The 20,715-nt window shown below is 41.7% G+C and overlaps 2 protein-coding genes across 5 annotated transcripts in view; one reads left to right on the plus strand and one right to left on the minus strand.

Moving 5' to 3' along the window:
* Nucleotides 1–12,680, minus strand: part of LOC126355797 (TBC1 domain family member 14-like) — a 313,754-nt gene extending 301,074 nt beyond the window's left edge. For both annotated transcript variants that reach the window (XM_050006216.1, XM_050006217.1), the window contains exon 1: nucleotides 11,241–12,680. In XM_050006216.1, coding sequence (XP_049862173.1) covers nucleotides 11,241–12,493 — 1,253 coding nt within the window. In that variant the 5' untranslated portion in view covers nucleotides 12,494–12,680. The remainder of the gene's footprint in view (nucleotides 1–11,240) is intronic.
* Nucleotides 12,681–13,214: 534 nt separating this feature from the next.
* On the plus strand, nucleotides 13,215–20,219 carry LOC126355802 (transcription factor BTF3 homolog 4). 3 transcript variants are annotated; one of them, XM_050006226.1, is made up of 3 exons: nucleotides 13,215–13,332; nucleotides 13,618–14,242; nucleotides 19,852–20,219. In XM_050006226.1, exon 2 carries the CDS (start codon nucleotides 13,632–13,634, stop codon nucleotides 14,205–14,207), a length of 576 nt encoding a protein of 191 aa, XP_049862183.1. In that variant the 5' UTR covers nucleotides 13,215–13,332; nucleotides 13,618–13,631; the 3' UTR covers nucleotides 14,208–14,242; nucleotides 19,852–20,219. The 3 variants fall into 3 exon arrangements, with proteins under 3 accessions (XP_049862183.1, XP_049862181.1, XP_049862182.1); XM_050006224.1 differs by having other exon boundaries at nucleotides 13,216–13,332; nucleotides 19,849–20,219; XM_050006225.1 differs by lacking the exon at nucleotides 13,215–13,332 and adding an exon at nucleotides 13,417–13,522 and having other exon boundaries at nucleotides 19,849–20,219.
* Nucleotides 20,220–20,715: the final 496 nt, after the last annotated feature.

Raw genomic sequence — 20,715 nt, forward strand, 5'->3', positions numbered from 1 at the left:
AGCCGATGTAAATGTGATCAAGCGGACAATTTCATTTTCACTCTGGTTAGTTGCGCCTGTGTTACGCGGAGCGACTTTTGTCGCTGCTGCTGCTCGCGGGCGCCACTATTCGTGGTTGCCACTCCATGCAGCCTCTACAGCCTGGTCATACTGAGCTGCTGGTTTGTATCTGTTGGTAGCAGCTAGCAGAGTGCCGTTAAAATCTCATTCCTCGTTTGTTATGTCGAACAAACCAATCCATATAGTTCTGAATCGACTGGTTCGCTTGGCTTGTGCTGAATCCGCTTCGTTGAACCAAATTAATTTGGGATTACATACATTTTCAGCTCCATTGCCAATTTTCAAGGATTTCTTCACTTACTTTAATTCATTTTGTCCTTAATGTTGTTAATTTTTTCTCAGACGATCCTCAGAGGGAATTTTCAGTCCAATTTCATTCAGTTCCGAAAGTTATCTTCAACAACTACACACTAAAAAAAAATTAAAAATAATAATAAAACTAGAATGAGATTTTCACTCAGCAACGGAGTGTGCGCTGATATGAAACTTCCTGGCAGATTAAAAGTGTGTGTTCTCATTCTGGAAACATCCCCCAGGCTGTGGCTAAGCCATGTCTCCACTGTATCCTTTCTTTCAGGAGTGCTAGTTCTGCAGGGTTCGCACGAGAGCTTCTGTAAAGTTTGGAGGGTAGGAGACGACATACTGGCAGAAGTAAAGCTGTGAGGACCGGGCGTGAGTCGTGCTTTGGTAGCTCTGGTGGTAGAGCACTTGCCCGCGAAAGGCAAAGGTCCCGAGTTCGAGACTCGGTCGGGCACACAGTTTTAATCTGCCAGGAAGTTTCAATAATAAAACCATTACTCTATGTGAAAGAGTTATTTGAAAGGGAAAGAAATCCGTAGATGTGTGTGACGTAGATGCGCAAACAAACAAATAACCACAATTTCATAAAAATTGGATGATTTATTCAACAGAGAGGGTTTCACAAACTGATCAAGTTAATAACGCGTTGGTCCACCTCTGGCCCTTATGCAAGCGGTTATTTGATTTGGCACTGATTGACACAGTTGATGGATGTCCTCTTGTGGGATATCGTGCCAAATAATGTCAAATTGTCGAGTTAGACCACCACTTCGCTGGTCATCAGGGTTCAACTCGAAGCAGGACTCTTCACTCAAGACAATTCCACATCAGTCAATGAGCTTCAAGCTGACGACATCTCTGGAGATGCTCCGGACAGCGGTAGGATACCAACCTGACTGTCGATCACCATACGACCTGACGACCCGGAGTGATGTTTTGGGGTGCCATTTCTTTTCATAGCACGACTCCTTTTCGTGTCACTCAAGGCACCCATAGAGCATAGCGTTCGTCGATGGTATTCTACGCCCCGTTTTGTTGCCCTAATGTCAAGCCACCCTGGGCTTACCTTTCAATAAAATGCCAGCCCACATATGGTGAAAGTTTCTCCTGCTTGTCGTTGTGTTTGGAAGACCCTATCTTGGCCAGCAAGGTCGCTGGCTCTCTCCCAAACTGAGAACGTTTGGACCATTATGGGCAGGGCCCTCCAATCAGCTAGGGATTTTGACGATCTAACGCGCAAATTCGACAGAATTTGGCATGACATCCATCAGGAGGGCGTCCAACATCTCTGCCAATCAATGCGAAGCCCAAAAACTGCTTGCATAAGGACCAGAGATCGACCAATGCGACACTGACTTGCTCAGCTTGTAAAGCTCTTTTCTCTTCAATGAACCATCCAATTTTTCTAAAACTGTAATTATTTGGTTGTCTGCACATGTACATCACATCTACCAATTTTCATCTCATTCGCATAATTCCTTGGTAGTGTGTCTTTTTTTTTATATTAAAGAGCATTTAGGTGCGCATTCTTCTTTATGGAATTATTGTTGCTTGTGTCCCACAGCCCTTCATATTTCGTATAAACATCAAAAAATTACAAGACATCGTTGCCTGCCCACTGGCACACATTTACTTTCCACTTCTGCGTCGTGACGGCAAAGAAACATAAACAAAATAAACCCAATGAACAAGCAAAATAAGTCGTCCGCTACGTCTGATAACAATACAGCGTCTAGCGATTGAGCTGTCAGACGAGGCGACATCTGCGCTTCGTAGCGGTGGCTAGATCATATGACTACTAGAACTCAACATGCTCGATTCCAGTCACCGCTAGTTTTTAGTTGCTGCTATTCGCGTCAGTAGAAAGGAGTGCGTTGTCACGCGGAGCGATTATTTTAGTAGCAGAAAAATCGCCTCACGACACAGCCTTTAGACCTCCTTGTCGAAGACTTCATTATAGAACTGTCCAAGACGAAGGTAAAAATCAAATTCGGTTACTTCACAAAACGTTTGTGACATTTACTTGGACAGATAATCGAACACTGGCTCCATACAGCAATTCTGAAATCCTTACCGGAAGAAAACTTGAATACAAAATTTTAATTTGTGCCTCAGACGTGCATCACAACCACACACTAGACCCGGTGTGAAGTCATAATTGTTCTGCTGCTAAGAAAATAAACATATGTCACTGGCCCAGGTGTACATAATGTTGCTGCAGTCCCTAAAAGACGATGGCAGAAAGAGATTAAAGAAAATGTTGTTTCGATGTATTTATAATCTAAGAGTTTGCAACAGCGAAGGAAGGAAATCTGAGTGTTCCTATTATAGTGGCCAAGATAGACACGAAGCCCATGCCTACTACAGTAGTACAAGTCTATATGCCAACTAGCTCTGCAGATGACGAAGAAATTGAAGAATGTATGAAGAGATAAAAGAAATTATTCAGGTAGTGAAGGGAGACAAAAATTTAATAGTCATGGGTGACTGGAATTCGACAGTAGGAAAAGGGAGAGAAGGAAACATAGTAAGTGAATATGGATTGGGGCTAAGAAATGAAAGAGGTAGCCGTCTGTTAGAATTTTGCACAGAGCATAACTTAATCATAGCTAACACTTGGTTCAAGAATCATGAAAGAAGATTGTATACATGGAAGAACCCTGGAGATACTAAAAGGTATCAGGATAGATTATACACTCCTGAAAATGGAAAAAAGAACACATTGACACCGGTGTGTCAGACCCACCATACTTGCTCCGGACACTGCGAGAGGGCTGTACAAGCAATGATCACACGCACGGCACAGCGGACTCACCAGGAACCGCGGTGTTGGCCGTCGAATGGCGCTAGCTGCGCAGCATTTGTGCACCGCCGCCGTCAGTGTCAGCCAGTTTGCCGTGCCATACGGAGCTCCATCGCAGTCTTTAACACTGGTAGCATGCCGCGACAGCGTGGACGTGAACCGTATGTGCAGTTGACGGACTTTGAGCGAGGGCGTATAGTGGGCATGCGGGAGGCCGGGTGGACGTACCGCCGAATTGCTCAACACGTGGGGTCTCCACAGTGCATCGATGTTGCCGCCAGTGGTCGGCGGAAGGTGCACGTGCCCGTCGACCTGGGACCGGACCGCAGCGACGCACGGATGCACGCCAAGACCGTAGGATCCTACGCAGTGCCGTGGGGGACAGCACCGCCACTTCCCAGCAAATTAGGGACACTGTTGCTCCTGGGGTATCGGCGAGGACCATTCGCAACCGTCTCCATCAAGCTGGGCTACGGTCCCGCACACTGTTAGGCCGTCTTCCACTCACGCCCCAACATCGTGCAGCCCGCTTCCAGTGGTGTCGCGACAGGCGTGAATGGAGGGACGAATGGAGACGTGTCGTCTTCAGCGATGAGAGTCGCTTCTGCCTTGGTGCCAATGATGGTCCTATGCGTGTTTGGCGCCGTGCAGGTGAGCGCCACAATGAGGACTGCATACGACTGAGGCACACAGGGCCAACACCCGGCATCATGGTGTGGGGAGCGATATCCTACACTGGCCGTACACCTCTGGTGATCGTCGAGGGGACACTGAATAGTGCACGGTACATCCAAACCGTCATCGAACCCATCGTTCTACCATTCCTAGACCGGCAAGGGAACTTGCTGTTCCAACAGGACAATGCACGTCCGCATGTATCCCGTGCCACCCAACGTGCTCTAGAAGGTGTAAGTCAACTACCCTGGCCAGCAAGATCTCCGGATCTGTCCCCCATTGAGCATGTTTGGGACTGGATGAAGCGTCGTCTCACGCGGTCTGCACGTCCAGCACGAACGCTGGTCCAACTGAGGCGCCAGGTGGAAATGGCATGGCAAGCCGTTCCACAGGACTACATCCAGCATCTCTACGATCGTCTCCATGGGAGAATAGCAGCCTGCATTGCTGCGAAAGGTGGATATACACTGTACTAGTGCCGACATTGTGCATGCTCTGTTGCCTGTGGTTCTGTCAGTGTGATCATGTGATGTATCTGACCCCAGGAATGTGTCAATAAAGTTTCCCCTTCCTGGGACAATGAATTCACGGTGTTCTTATTTCAATTTCCAGGAGTGTATAATGGTAAGACAGAGATTTAGGAACCGGGTTTTAAATTGTAAGACATTTCCAGGGGCAGATGTGGACTGTAGATTGAAACTGAAGAAGTTGCAAAAAGGTGGAAATTTAAGGAGATGGGATCTGGATAAACTGACTAAACCAGAGGTTGTACAGAGTTTCAGGGAGAGCATAAGGGAACAATTGACAGGAATGGGGGAAAGAAATACAGTAGAAAACGAATGGGTAGCTCTGAGGGATGAAGTAGTGAAGGCAGCAGAGGATCAGGTAGGTAAAAAGACGAGGGCTAGTAGAAATCCTTGGGTAACAGAAGAAATATTGAATTTAATTGATGAAAGGAGAAAATATAAAAATTTAGTAAATGAAGCAGCCAAAAGGGAATACAAACGTCTCAAAAATGAGATCGACAGGAAGTGCAAAATGGCTAAGCAGGCATGGATAGAGGACAAATGTAAGGATGTAGAGGCTTATCTCACTAGGGTTAAGATAGATACTGCCTACAGGAAAATTTAAGAGACCTTTGGAGAAAAGAGAGCCACTTGTATGAATAACAAGAGCTCAGATAGAAACCCAGTTCTAAGCAAAGAAGGGAAAGCAGAAAGGTGGAAGGAGTATATAGAGGGTCTATACAAGGGCGATGTACTAAGGACAATATTATGGAATTGGAAGAGGATGTAGATGAAGATGAAATGGGGGATACGATACTGCGTGTAGAGTTTGACAGAGCACTGAAAGACCTGAGTCGAATCGAGGCCCCCGGAGTAGACAATATTCCATTAGAACTACTGATGGCCTTGGGAGAGCCAGTCCTGACAAAACTCTACCATTTGGTGAGCAAGAAGTACGAGACAGGCGAAATACCCTCAGACTTCAAGAAGAATATAATAATTCCGATCCCAAAGAAAGCAGGTGCTGACAGATGTGAAAATTACCGAACTATCAGTTTAATAAGTCACAGCTGCAAGATACTAACGCGAATTATTTACAGACGAATGGAAAAAACTGGTAGAAGCCGACCTCGGGGAAGATCAGTTTGGATTCTGTAGAAATGTTGGAACACATGCGGCAATACTGACCTTACGACTTATCTTAGAAGAAAGATTAAGGAAAGGCAAACCTACATTGCTAGCATTTGTAGACTTAGAGAAAGCTTTTGACAATGTTGACTGGAATACTCTCTTTCAAATTCTAAAGGTGGCAGGGGTAACATACAGGGAGCGAAACGCTATTTACAATTTGCACAGAAACCAGATGCCAGTTATAAGAGTCAAGGGGCATGAAAGGGAAGCAGTGGTTGGGAAGGGAGTGAGACAGGGTTGTAGCCTCTCCCCTATGTTATTCAATCTGTATATTGAGCAAGCAGTAAAGGAAACAAAAGAAAAATTCGGAGTAGGTATTAAAATCCATGTAGAAGAAATAAAAACTTTGAGGTTCGCCGATGACATTGTAGTTCTGTCAAGGACAGCAAGGGACTTGGAAGAGCAGTTGAATGGAATGGACAGTGTATAAGATGAACATCAACAAAAGCAAAACGAGGCTAATGGAATGTAGTCGAATTAAGTCGGGTGATGCTGAGGGAATTAGATTAGTAAATGAGACACTTAAAGTAGTGAAGGAGTTTTGCTATTTGGGGAGCAAAATAACTGGTGATGGTCGAAGTAGAGAAGATATAAAATGTAGACTGGCAATGGCAAGGAGAGCGTTACTGAAGAAGAGAAATTTGTTAACATCGAGTATAGATTTATATGTCAGGAAGTCGTTTCTGAAAGTATTCGTATGGAGTGTAGCCATGTATGAAAGTGAAACATGGACGATAAATAGCTTGGACAAGAAGAGAATAGAAGCTTTCGAAATGTGGTGCTACAGAAGAATGTTGAAGATTAGATGGTTATGTAATGTAACTAATGAGGAGGTATTGAATAGGATTGGGGAGAAGAAGGTAGATGCCGTGTTTCTTGACTTCCGCAAGGCGTTTGACACAGTTCCCCACAGTCGTTTAATGAACAAAGTAAGAGCATACGGACTATCAGATCAATTGTGTGATTGGATTGAGGAGTTCCTAGCTAACAGAACGCAGCATGTCATTCTCAATGGAGAGAAGTCTTCCGAATTAAGAGTGATTTCAGGTGTGCCGCAGGGGAGTGTCATAGGACCGTTGCTATTCACAATATACATAAATGACCTGGTGGATGACATCGGAAGTTCACTGAGGCTTTTTGCAGATGATGCTGTGGTGTATCGAGAGGTTGCAACAATGGAAAATTGTACTGAAATGCAGGAGGATCTGCAGCGAGTTGCCGCATGGTGCACGGAATGGCAATTGAATTTCAATGTAGACAAGTGTAATGTCATGCGAATACATAGAAAGATAGGTCCCTTATCATTTAGCTACAAAATAGGTCAGCAACTGGAAGCAGTTAATTCCATAAATTATCTGGGAGTACGCATTAGGAGTGATTTAAAATGGAATGATCATATAAAGTTGATCGTCGGTAAAGCAGATGCCAGACTGAGATTCATTGGAAGAATCCTAAGGAAATGCAATCCGAAAACACAGGAAGTAGGTTACAGTACGCTTGTTCGCCCACTGCTTGAATACTGCTCAGCAGTGTGGGATCCCCACCAGATAGGGTTGATAGAAGAGATAGAGAAGATCCAACGGAGAGCAGCGCGCTTCGTTACAGGATCATTTAGTAATCGCGAAAGCGTTACGGAGATGATAGATAAACTATAGTGGAAGACTCTGCAGGAGAGACGCTCAGTAGCTCGGTACGGGCTTTTGTTAAAGTTTCGAGAACATACCTTCACCGAGGAGTCAAGCAGTATATTGCTCCCTCCTACGTATATCTCGCGAAGAGACCATGAGTATAAAATCAGAGAGATTAGAGCCCACACAGAAGCATACCGACAATCCTTCTTTCCACGAACAATATGAGACTGGAATAGAAGGGAGAACCGGTAGAGGTACTCAAGGTATCCTCCGCCCACACAGAAGCATACCGACAATCCTTCTTTCCACGTACAATACGAGACTGGAATAGAAGGGAGAACCGATAGAGGTACTCAGGGTACCCTCCGCCACACACCGTCAGGTGGCTTGCGGAGTATGGATGTAGATGTAGATGAGAAGTTTGTGGCACAACTTGACTAGAAGAAGGGATCAGTAGGTAGGACATGTTCTGAGGCATCAAGGGATCACAAATTTAGCATTGGAGGGCAGCGTGGAGGGTAAAAATCGTAGAGGGAACCCAAGAGATGAATACAGTAAACAGATTCAGAAGGATGTAGGTTTCAGTAGGTACTGGGAGATGAAGGAGCTTGCGCAGGATAGATTAGCTTGGAGAGCTGCATCAAACCAGTCTCAGGACTGAAGACCACAACAACAACAACAACAACAACAACAACAACAACCACATGGGGGAGCCGTTAACTTACAAAAGATGGAACTATATTTGTAATAGATAATAGGTGAAACATATCTGGTCACCAACTTGAAGTTTCTATCAAGTGTTGGTCTTTATTTCACCTAAAGTGTAAGCATTCTATCCATTCTCTACCTCCTTCCAGGCTCCATTACCACTGGTAGAAGCGGTGCGCTGGCTTTTTTCCCATCTTTCATTCCCTGCCCAATAGTGGAGGGTGAGCTGTTGTACAACTTCACTATCAGCCGAATCGGAGCGAGATAGTAGCCTTTCAGAAGATTTCCCAATTGGAAACGTTTGGGAGCGCATTTAGAGTTCCAGAAATCACCTGATAACTGAAGCCACCGTTCCACAAACCTCAGTCAGCTCTGAGAACGTATTCATATTTTTGTTTCTTGGACAATGGTTTCCGGGAACGGGGAGTTGCCTCTTCACAGAGAACTGCCAACACCGTTTAGTGCCACTGATCTGCCCGAAGTCTACGTTCCCAAACATCTAATTAAATCACGTTCAAGTCACTCCTGTGAGGATGTCAGTCTATAGCTGATACAGACTTCGCCGTCTAGTCACGGTCCAAAAGATCACATAACTGGAAGTAGTACTTTTCCACATTTGTACTCTCAGGGCTCACACCTAAAGTACTCAGGAGCAGACAGCAAGAGAGCGCCCTGGATATTGTTTTACTGATTAGCTCTGATCTCAATGTAAGGTACCGCCTAGCATTTGCTGGTATATGTGTTATTCATCTTACAGCGAGGTGAGCCTCTCGATCTGATGACACTTCTGCATCTTACATATCACTGTTGCTGCTTTCAAATAGCGTATTTTCATTTGACCCTACGAGGATATGTGTCCCTCAGTGTAAAATTTGTATTAAAAAAAGGCCCGAGGCTTTCGCCGGCAACCAAGCTGAAGATCTTGATATCAAGAACCACCAACAATAGCCACTAGACATTTGTTGTATTATGTTGCGTGGCCTATAGGTATTTGCCTATGGACAACAATCACAACCCACTCGCTAATTTGTGGTAAGTTCCTATGGGACCAAACTGCGAAGGACAATCAGTCCCTAGGCTTACATACTACTTAATCTAAATTAAACTAACTTACGCTAAGGACAACACACACACCCATGCCCAAGAGAGGACTCGAACCACTGAAGGGGGAAGTTGCTCGAACTGTGATCAGGCGACCCTGACCGCTTGGCTAACCCGTGTGGCCCACTCGCTAACTGAGGAGTTGTTTGACAGAAGGCTGTTACACACTGAAGCACCAAAGACACAGGTATAGGCACGTGTACTCAAATAGAGAGATACGTTAACAGGTATAATACGGCGCTGCATTTGGCAACACCTATGTAAGACAAGTGTCTGACACAGTTGTTTTACCGCATACTGCTGCTACAATGGCAGGTTATCACGATTTAGCTGAGTTTGAACGCAGTGTTTTAGTCATCGCACGAGTGATGGGACACTGCGTCTCTGAGGCAGCGATGAAGTGGGGATTTTACCATACCACCACTTCACAAGTATACCGTGAATATCAGGAATCCTGTAAAGATCAAATCTCCAACATCGCTGCGGCCAGAAAAAGATCCTGCAAAAATGGGACCAACGACGGCTGAGGAGAATCGTTCAGTGTGACAGAAATGCAACCCTTCCGCAAATTGCTGCAGATTTCAATGTTGGGCCATCACCAAGTATCAGCGTGCGAACCATTCTACAAAACATCATCGATATGGACTTTTGGAGCTGAACGCCCACTCGTGTACCCTTGATGACTGCGCAACACAAAGCTCTATGTCTCGCCTCTGCCTGTCAACAATGACATTGGAGTGTTGATGACTGCAATCATGTTGCCTGGTCAGACGAATCTCGTTTCAAATTGTATCGAGCAGATGGATATGTGCGGGTATGGCGGCAACCTCACGAATCCATGGACCCTTCATGTCAGCAGGGGAGTGTTCAAGCTGGTGGAGAATCTGTAATGTGTGTGGTGTGTGCAGATGGAGTGATATGAGACCCCTGATACGTCTACATGCGACTCTGACAGGTGACACGTATGTAACCATCCTGTCTGATCCCTGCATCCATTCATGTGCATTCCGATGGACTTGGGCAATTCCAGCAGGACAATGCGAAATCCCACAGATTCAGAATTGCTACAGTGTGACTCCAGGAACACAATATTCAGAGTTTAAACACTTCTCCTGGCCACCAAACTCCCCAGACATGAACTTTATCGAGCATATCTGGCATGTCTAGGAAAGTGCTGTTCAGAAGAGATCTCCAGCCCCTCGTACACTTACGGATTTATGGGCAGTCCTGCAGGACTCATGGTGTCAATTCCCTCCAGCACTACTTAGTCGAGTCTATGCCACATCGTGTTGCGGCACTTCTGCGTGCTCGCGGGGGCCCTACACGATATTAGGCAGATGTTCCAGATTTTTGGCTATTCAGTGTAAATATTGATGATTTGGTAGAATACCTTCAATGTTTGGTCGTCTCTGGCGGTCAAAATTTTGCTATTAACATGATCACATTTGAGCTGGGATTTCTTCACACTTTTCCCCAGTATTCCTGTTTTTATGGCAACTTAAAACTCCAAATAGGAGGGGCTAGAGGGAGGCGATTTTTAAAGGGTAAAAATCCACGTGTTCGAAATTGCCAGTGCTCATGAAGCTGAAAAGATCGACATCAGAGTGACACCTCCAATAGTTTCTCCTCAACTACTAAAAAAATATCAGTACAGTAAAAATTCATATATTAGAACAGGCACTGCTCGAAACGTGGATTTTCACATTCTCAGACGCAAACAGAGAATGAAACAAACACTAGTACAATACAGAAACAGTCGCCTTCCGAACAATCGGTATAAATGATTCATGAATGATCGATCCATTTATTTGATGTAGAGCCAATAAAAAAGTGAGCTATACAATTTCCCTCACTACAACATCTACAGTGAATAGACGTCACATCATCTCATTCCGCCGTTCGGAATTCTTATACACTACATTTACAGCATCTGCGAACCCGTGCTACAGCGTCACTGTCATAATACATCAGGACACAGATGTCTTGTTTAGATTATACATGGCCATAAAAATGAAAACAAGTTTGGGAAAGAGAAGTTCATCGTTTACGCTTCCCAATATTTACGATGACAAACCATAGAAGTACAAATATTTTTTCGCTTTCCTTGTGTAAATGACGTTCTTTCTCTCTCTTGTAGCGCCCCCTGATACAGTGTTACTGAAACCGTTGTGGAAACTATACTAGTTACAACAATAAGGTGCTAATTATGGCTAATTTGAAGTCTTTAGCGCTTAAAGAGCAATTCATGAACTTGATGTCACTTACCTGCTAAAAAAGCTGGAAATCCCCTTTCGTTTGAATTTTGCTGGGCCAGTTTCTTCACATGCACTTAATTCACTTGAACTGAGACTCTCGTGATCTGCTCCACTGTGAATTCTTGATTCCTCGTCCACTGCACTGTTGTCTTCATTCATAGAAGGCGAAGCGTCACTTAAACTGGAAACTATACTAGAAAAAGAACTAGCGTCTGTATGTGACTGGCAATTTTCGTACGTTCCCAACCGTTGAAGAGTACTGCATGGTGATTCAAAGCTTACTGTGTCCTCACGATCCACATTAAGTTCATTTTTTATTTTTGTTTCACAATTACACGCTCCCGCCACTGTTTTTGGACGGCAGATGTTATCTTCATAATCTGAATGACAACACTGTTTTAGGGGCGAAATGTGAACATAATTTTCTTTCTTTCGACTTTCACCTGTAGATATTATATGCAACTGTCTAGTTACTGGACTATATGCCAGTGGTATAGACTGCAACATTTGTGTTAATGGAACAGATGCTGTTGACGCATTTGCGTCTGAAATCTCACAACTGTTTGCACTAAATTTGGAACTGTCACAAAAAGTGGAATATGCGTTTGTTACAGGGACAGTTCGACAGCTTACATTCTCATGCATATTATCTACACTATCAATGCAGCCATTAGGTACCAGACATAAGACACTGGACGATGTTACAGCACTGTGCTGGCAGTTTCTATCCTTATGGACTACAGATCCTTCACCTGTTGAGATGTTCGAACTGGTTAAGTCAGTGTGTAGGATTTCGTTTTGCTGATCTGGCTGCGAGAGAGACTCGGTCGTAGTGCTGACACCAATCTTTTCAGTTCCTCTCTCTGGCCAAGTCCTGAACCAGGCCTCATTCGATTTTAGGATATCTGGCTTTAATGTACTCGCAGCAACATTAGCATTTTCAGATGAGAGCACTTCGCTGCTCACATGATTGTGGTCCTGGGTTAGAAACGAAGGTTTCTTTACGGTGTCTAAACAGTCAGGCAGACTCTGACTTCTTGAATTGTCACTGACATTATGAAGCACCTTATTAACATATTGGAAGGACTGGTCCATTTTCGCTAAAGAGTTTTTCAGGGGATCAAAACTGCTTTCCTTCCTAGAAGAACTCGCAGCAGAGCAAGGCAGCACATCACAGGCGGTAAAGACGCGGGATGTCACACTATATCGAATTTGCGATCCTATGTCGTTACTACTCGTTAACGGAATGGATTTAGACGGCATATTATCACTTCTTAGGCTTGTAAAATAAAACCTTCGTTCTCACATTATTGCTTGTCATTTAATCTCTTTTGTTTCTAATATTTACAAACTGCAGCGCGCATAACATAACAACATCATGAACAACAACAACAAAACATTGGTTCTTTAACCTCCACTCGCAACACCCATCACAACTGACACATTACTGTCACATCCCGCAGTTATGCTTTGAGATGAGGTTACAGACAATTCTGTCAGTGGTGCCAACTGCTAAAACGCATACTTTATATCCAACTAGTAATAAAAAAGCATAATGGATATGTATAGAGAAGTCATATTCTTCTCTATTTTAAATCTTAAGCAACATAAAAGAGTAACTTAGGATGGGTCTTAGCTTACCAATTACTATATTTAATCAACCAGAATATTTTTGAGATACTTCATCTCCTACTTGGAATGTTAAGGAACTCGCTTCTCACGACTTCGAAATATCTCTTAAATCTGGAGGAACAACCAAAAGCATTACAAATTTTAACTCGCAAAATATGTAGTGTGTAGAATATCAGTATGTGTTTTCAAATTGTGTTTTATAATCAGTAAATAGTAGTACTCATTCGTATGTATTATTATTTACAAACAGATCTATATCGTCAGACGAATGAAGAATAATTGCCCACAAATTAGTCGCTGGCGTGATTGTTCTTTGTACGAAATGTTTGTTGTGACCACTGCGTCGCTATGCTCCTTGTAGGTTACTTCCGGTGAGATCGATCGCAACGCCAATGGTTCCGAAGTAGTAGTCCGTATTTCAACTGTAGGGACGCTCAGTAATTGTTTGTGTACGTGTTAATCATATGTGGGTAAGTTGTTTGTTGTAACACATTTACTATTACATTTGCTAAACTAATAATGATTCGTAGACTGGTATCACGCATCTTGTAATGCATTGCAGCTTACGTTGCTTACTTTGTGAACGAGTTGCTTTGGCAATCCTGCCGGCATCCATTTTCTTCATGAATTGGTTTTGTGTGAGAGCACGTGTGTAAAAAGGTATACATCCAGTGCATGCAGTAACGGCGCGCAGCGTATCTCCTTTTGACATTTTCTCTGAAGTGTTACTGAAATAAGTTTACGTCTTGTTGCAGTTAAGGCAGCAGAAATGAACCAAGAAAAGTTGAAGAAACTACAGGCCCAGGTGCGGATTGGAGGGAAAGGCACACCGCGAAGGAAGAAGAAGGTTGTTCATGCAACCGCAGCTACTGATGACAAGAAGTTGCAAAGTTCGTTGAAGAAGCTTTCAGTAAATACTATACCTGGCATCGAAGAAGTAAATATGATCAAGGATGACGGTACTGTAATTCACTTTAATAATCCTAAAGCCCAAGCGTCTTTAGCGGCCAATACATTTGCCATCACTGGCCTTGGAGAAACCAAGCAAATTACAGAAATGTTACCGGGTATTCTAAGTCAGTTGGGCACTGAAGGTTTGACTCAATTAAAGCGCCTGGCATCGAGTGTGGCAAACAGTGCTGCAGGCGGCAAAGCTAGCATTGAAGAAGACGACGAAGTTCCTGAACTTGTTGAGAACTTCGACGAGGCAAGTAAGGAAGAGGTTGCAGTAATATCAGATAAATCCAAGGGGAAGGACGCTGATGGATCCTCAGGTGACGGAAAACAGGAAGAAAAATCCAAAGAAAATAAGGCGGAAGCAACAAACAAGGACAAGGAGAATTGAAGAATCTGAAGGCTCAGTTATTTTGCCGTGAAGAGGTATTTTTAATTTTTAAAAAATCCTTCTTTACTTAACTTCAAAAATATTCGTTTGTTGCCATTGTCTCGTAGTTAATGTTACTGTTATGATTTTCCTGGAACCACTATTTTTGCATGTAGTTTTTTTTACATGAAATGCTTAATAATATATAATAGCGTGTATAAGGTGACTATTTATTTGCATTACCTGTACAGTTGACTTCTGTGTGTAGCTACAGTTCAATAATTGTTAGTTTAGTCAAGGCCTTTTCGTTCCCAGAAATGCTAATTGATGCTTAAATCTGAGTAGCCTAGTCTCTTCTGTTTAACGTTTAATCAAATACAATCCTTAATAACTATGGGGACTCTAAATGTGTTTCCATTTTTGTCAATTCACGACTGCTAAGATTGTTGGTTGGAGTGAACACCTTAGTCTGTATCAAAATAAATTTAGGAAAATGACTTTATAACAGTGTCAGTTGGTTTGTTCTGTTTAGTTACTCAAGACAGTAACAGTATACTGAACCTTGTGTTTGTGTGTGGTGGAAGGTAAAAATTGAATGGTTTCTGCATTTGCAAGCAGTGAAGACAATGTTGAAGTTACATTATGGTGTATAGTTGCAAGCAGCAGCCTGAAACAGTGTTGTCTGAAGGATATTGGTTAATGTGTATATTAGTCCGTAAAGCCTATATTATTTGTTTATGATTAGCCTAGTACATTCTTAATTAAAAATCATAAAATCTTTTAAAATTATTTTATGATGGTGTACATGGTAAATGGAAATAATTTACATACTTGGTTTTGTTAAATTGTTTTCCATTGTAGTAGGAAATGACAAAGATTAGATGTTATCAAGGACATTTAAATTGGCAAATGGCATTGCATTTTAGCAAGGCAGAATATTAAGTAGTTATGAATAAAAAATTGTATTGATGGGTTTGAAAAGCCGTCTGTAGTGGTAGACAGTAGTTATTGCAGTCCCCCCCCCCCCTCTCTAATTATTAGACGCGACATTTAGTTCCTTAGTGTGTTCTACTGAAATCTTGGTTTTGGCTGCAGTGTAGGGGAGGTTGTAAGCTATCAGTTTGGTTGTGATTTAGTGAAACCACTGTACGTGAATACAAAATAAATGGTCTGAAGCAGTTCCCAGGTTTACATTCTCTTCATGTGTACATTTTAAGTAATTAATACCTTAAGGTAAATTCTAAAAAGCTGCATTACACATGAGACTAATGTGAGTTTTGGTGCATTTTTAATTCGTTTATGGTACATAATCTGCTTCCAATATGTGGAAAGGGGGGGGGGTTATTATGTAACTGTTACTATGTTCACTACTGCATAATGTGGCAGAAACACTGAGTGAATTATTTCAGAACTGTTGAATGTGACCTTGTTGATAGTAAGGTATGAAATATAAATATGTAAGACATGATATAGAAATGTTGACATTCCAAAAGGAACATCAGATGTGAGGGACAGTGATTGTGAAATTCGTTCCTTTGTTTTAGGGCATTACAGAAGTGTCAGATTCCACCTGTCTGCTTTGACCCATGACGCCATCAATATATACAAAATGACAATGACATCACTACATACACATGCCAACAAATGCGAACAAATCAGATGCCATTATTTCGAAATGTGCACTTGAGTCTCAGCCTTGGAAAGTGCTACATGTTCAACACTCCATATACCACTAGAAATCAGTGTCTTTTAATTTTTTTTTGGATTTAATATCTCGACAACCTCTGTTTAATTCCAATGTTTTTCCGCAAGAGGCACGTCATCTGCGAGGATTCAATATTAGTTAGATCATTTGAAAAAGGTGCTACAACAGCTAGCCTTTTGTCTATACAAATACAGAAGTATAGCTACAAATTGCAGAGAGGGTTGTTGTGACACACATGCTGTGAGTTCTCAAAGGTGCTACAATTGTGGAGGTAAATAGAAACTTTTAAGCAGTTTTTGTAGCAAAATGGCGAGTGTGCCATGTTATGCAAATAGCTTCTGTTTGGAAGCTATGTGAGACAAACTACATGCAGTGTACTTATAGTTTTCCTCGTGATAAACTCTTACATACAGCAACCTTCTAGTATACCTCATGATAAATTGTCTTAGTCAGTAACTGATGTAAAAATTTGCATGCATACAATGCTCAGATTTTTGGACAAGACGACTCGTAGAAGGAACATGATTCACAGTTATCTGTGTCATCAAAGAAAGTAATGCCTCTACATAAGGGTTATGCAGACTTAGCAATTATTTGTACAGTGTAACGTGCAGCCATCTTAATGAGTACCTTGAAGATGTGCTGTGAGTTTCCAACAGATAGCTCGCTTGTTTAAAGTATCTTTAAATTTTGTTGAAGCTGATAGTTATGAGGGGACTCATTGGAAATTTTAATCTTCCATAGTTCAGTTTGCACAGTGCTTTACTCATTAATACATTCATCTGATTTTCTTCTTTTCGTTGTGAGCAAAGCTGCTCATCAATTAAAGCACTACAGTTCAAAAGGAAAGTGTTTCAAATCACATGTCTAGCCATCCGGACTTTTTTATTATGGGTTCTTAAATTTAGGCCCAGGGTGGATCCATCTAAAAAGGCATATCAGGTTTCCTTCTCCATCTTTGCTCCATCTGAATTTCTGCTCCACCTCAAATGACCCAAGAGTAAACTGGTTTTTTAATGCCAGTCTTAATTTCTGTTTCCTCCTTTTTAAGTATAGCCTTGGAAAAATTGAGGTTCACATTTTCCCCGAGATATCTTTGTTCCCTAGTTATGAATATGTATAAATCTGATGGTTTTGGCCACTGGAGTTTCTTCTCCAGTTGCTAAAAGTTGCAAACCAATGAAACACTAGTCTACTGTGGTGAAATAACACTATAATAATCATTGGAGAATGCTCTTTTTTTATTTCACTGTGATGTTAATTTCTGCTTGCATGTGTGTTTAGTCAGTCTCTTCTAATTTTGCTTTGATGCTTGTTACGAAGAAAATTTTTTGCTGGCAATGCAAAAGGGAAGTGGAGGTGGCACCCTCCATGCTGCTTTCTCCCCGAGCAGGTATGCAGGGCATACCTTGCTTTTGTAATGGAACACCTACCACTGTTCTTTTGACATTATTTATTATCTGGCTACCAGCTTCGGTGATTCAGTACCCAATCTTCAGGCCTTAACTGAAACGGGGGGGGGGGGGGGGGGGGTTGTTAACTCCAATGGTAGACACAAATCCATCAGTGGGGCACCTGTATACTGGTTTCTGTTGACAGTAACGATGATTTTCTCTCTCCTGCCAACTGTTGCCATATAATAAATGTGTTCCATTTTGTTACATAAGTGAATCGCCAAAGTCCGTTAAACCTTCAGTCAGGAGGATGTACATAAAATGTAGCTTGCTTTGCCTGATCTTTGCAACTTGTGCAGAATGAGTTTCAGAAAAATTGCCCATGTTACTCTCATACACTATTTATTAAATTCAATCCAAATGCGCCTATGTGATGCGGAACTAACAACCATGCGTCAAGAGAAGCGTACTCGGCATTATATCAAAGGAGGTGCAGAATACTATGTTACCAGTGGAGAAACAGTAAAAGTAGAATGTATCACTCAGGAGAGCTCAGTGCCTTTTGAAAGTGCACTACGATTGGATGCTACCTAAGAGTAACAAATCCATCAGGGACATTTCAGTCCTTGTAAAGCTGCCAAAGTTGGCCATTAGTTATGTGGTTGTGAGGTGGAAATTTGAAGGAACAACAGCTAAAACAAGACCAGCTAGACCTCATGCTCTGATGTACAGGGACTGTCGAAAAGTGCAGAGGGTGGTTGTAAAAAATCACTTGAAGTAAGTGGAAGGAATCGCTCAAGAGTGAGGAGTGCTACCGGCAGAGATTGAGCGCAGGGACTTCAATGAATGAGAAAGTGGTGAAGTAGCTCCTCAAAGCCACACATTTGTAGCCAGTGCTAAACGGTGCTTGAGATGATGGATGACTGAAAAAAAGTAATTTGCTGTGGTTAATTGTGCAGGGTCATGAGGCAACCAGATGGAAGAGTTAGGGTTTTATAGAATGCTTTGAGGAAGTTACCTTCCATTGTGTGTAGTTCCAAGAGTGAAATACGGAGGTGGTGGTGATACAATACGGGGGTGTTTTTTAAAAAAAAATCTGAATGCAGAAGCAGATGACACATTTTACATCTTTGTGTACTTCGTACATTAGAGTCACAGTTTAGAGATTGGTTGTGCTAACATGCCAGTGCAGCCTTTCATAAAGCAGCATATGTGTGGCAATCGTTTGTGGACAGTAACAATCCTGAAATGGACTTACCTGAACAAACACAAGAATATCTTTGGGATGTCAGAATGTCAACACTGTTCCAGGCATCTGTGTCAGCTGTTGAAGGATAATGGGCTGCCATTTCAAGCTCATTGAGACACCTTAATTGAAAGTGTCTCCACAGAGGTCAAGCTATCATAAAGGGGACGTGTGGACTTCCCTCCCAAGATTATGAAGTGTGCATAGTGCTTAGGTGTAAGGATGGCATTGTTTTGGTAGTCTAGCAAAAGCAGCTCTAGAAAAGATAGAATATTTTTGTTTCAAATTGAAACGAAGCACACAAAGAAATCCAGCCAAAGTTCCCCAGGCAAGAAAATGTGTTCATAACTTTGGGGGCAGAAGTGGACAGGATCAGCATCTTATCGCCCCTTCATTGTTTATACTCTTATAAACCCCCATTGTGAAGCATATTTCAATGTCGGCTGGCTATTGAACACTCTTCTCTCACCTGTGGGTTGACCTAAATTGAAATGTGACACTTATCGGCACTGAGATAAGTGGTGAGATTTGTAGAATTTTTATTTCATGTCCCCCTTGGCCCTTCCACTTATATTTTGTCATTGTATTTATTTGATCACCCTTCATTGAAATGACACTTCTCCTTAACAAGATACAATTTTCCTTCTGTTTTTATTTTCATTATTTATGTTAATGTCTCCCAGAGAATAAATATACTCTGAAAGCTTTTTCATTTCACTAACAGTGTATTAGAATTAAGTCTGCGACACTTATCACTTGTTTTGCCAGAACTGCAGACTGATGTGGCATTACACACAAATTATAATGAATGGTGGTCATCCTGACTATTAAATTAGACCGAAAAAGATCTTAAATTTGACTTTTTAAAAAAGTGGAAAGTAATACTTCAATTTGTGGAAAAATGTTTGTCATAAGTGCTTATAAAAGCGTGAAGAAGGGTATTATGTACTAGGTATCTTTGGTAGGGCCCTTAAATGGTGTTACATGGTTACGCAACAAGACTGGTAGCTCACAAGAAATAGCGGAATGTAAGAAAACAGGTGGTAAAGGTACACAAGTAGAAACTAGGACCCCTTAAGAACAGTTTGGCTATGTGCCAATATTTATATTAGCATTTGTCTTTAGTATCATTATTGGGAGAGCAGAAACCTACTGAACTATCTCGCCAAGCCTTAATTAATGTCCTTTGTGTATTAATGTTAGTAAATAAATTTCTTCACATGTCTTGAAATTTGAGCACAGCTAATAAGTACGACTAACCTTACATAATTCCTCTGATTCAGTATTGAAAATTTCTTTTTACATTTCATGTTGCAGTAGCTGTACCCCTGAATCCTCCAAGCAGCGGCAGCAGTCTTCATGGACATTTTGATGTGCATTTGCAACATCAGTTCTATAAAAATTTACTCTCATTGTATGTGAATAGAATCAAAATCAAAGTTTAATAAAAATAACTTTGAGTGATTGTATACTTGCTTGATATAATTGAAAGAAAAAAGTTAATTTTCGTTTCTCTTACATGTTATAAAGCTCTTAAACTTCGGAGGAGAAATGTTGAGTTAGTGTCTTGAAGTTGTTTTGTATTCTTTAACCACACTATTTTATCAGCTGTTGAGCAAGTGAGACTTAACTAGCAGATTGTATAATAAAACTGATAAAAAAAAACCTTTGTGATATATTGATTGCTATTTGCAGTTGTGATTTATTGCTGGTACTAATTTTGTTGGATTGCATATAGACACTTGTTTACCTTGACATAGTTTGGTAGCAGGAGCATCAAAAGTGTCAATTTAGGTACATTCGATTGAATTGGCAATGCCAAGTAATTTGTCAGCAGAGGTCTGTCAAAACTAAAATTAAGTTTTTTTAACTCTTTCATAATGGGCAAAGGGAATGTGGTTTGTGAAGTTTTTGATGTAGTTGTTCCATTAAACAAAATTCGCCCCTTGACACCTCAAGAACTACATCACCAGCATTTTTATCTGATAGAGCAGTAGTACCCAGTAAAGGCAAGGATGTGGGAGGGGGGTGAGGTGGGCTAGACCTGGAGGTATGGAGTGTATCTAACATTTTGGATGATGAATGGCAACTTGTATATAGCCGTTAAAAGTTCCAGCTGTGACTCAGTGAAAAACTTACACAATAGTTATAAATAATTTTCATGAAAGAAAATTGGAGAAGGGG

The sequence above is a fragment of the Schistocerca gregaria genome, chromosome 3 (assembly GCF_023897955.1).
Source record: "Schistocerca gregaria isolate iqSchGreg1 chromosome 3, iqSchGreg1.2, whole genome shotgun sequence".
Classification (NCBI taxonomy): domain Eukaryota; kingdom Metazoa; phylum Arthropoda; class Insecta; order Orthoptera; family Acrididae; genus Schistocerca; species Schistocerca gregaria.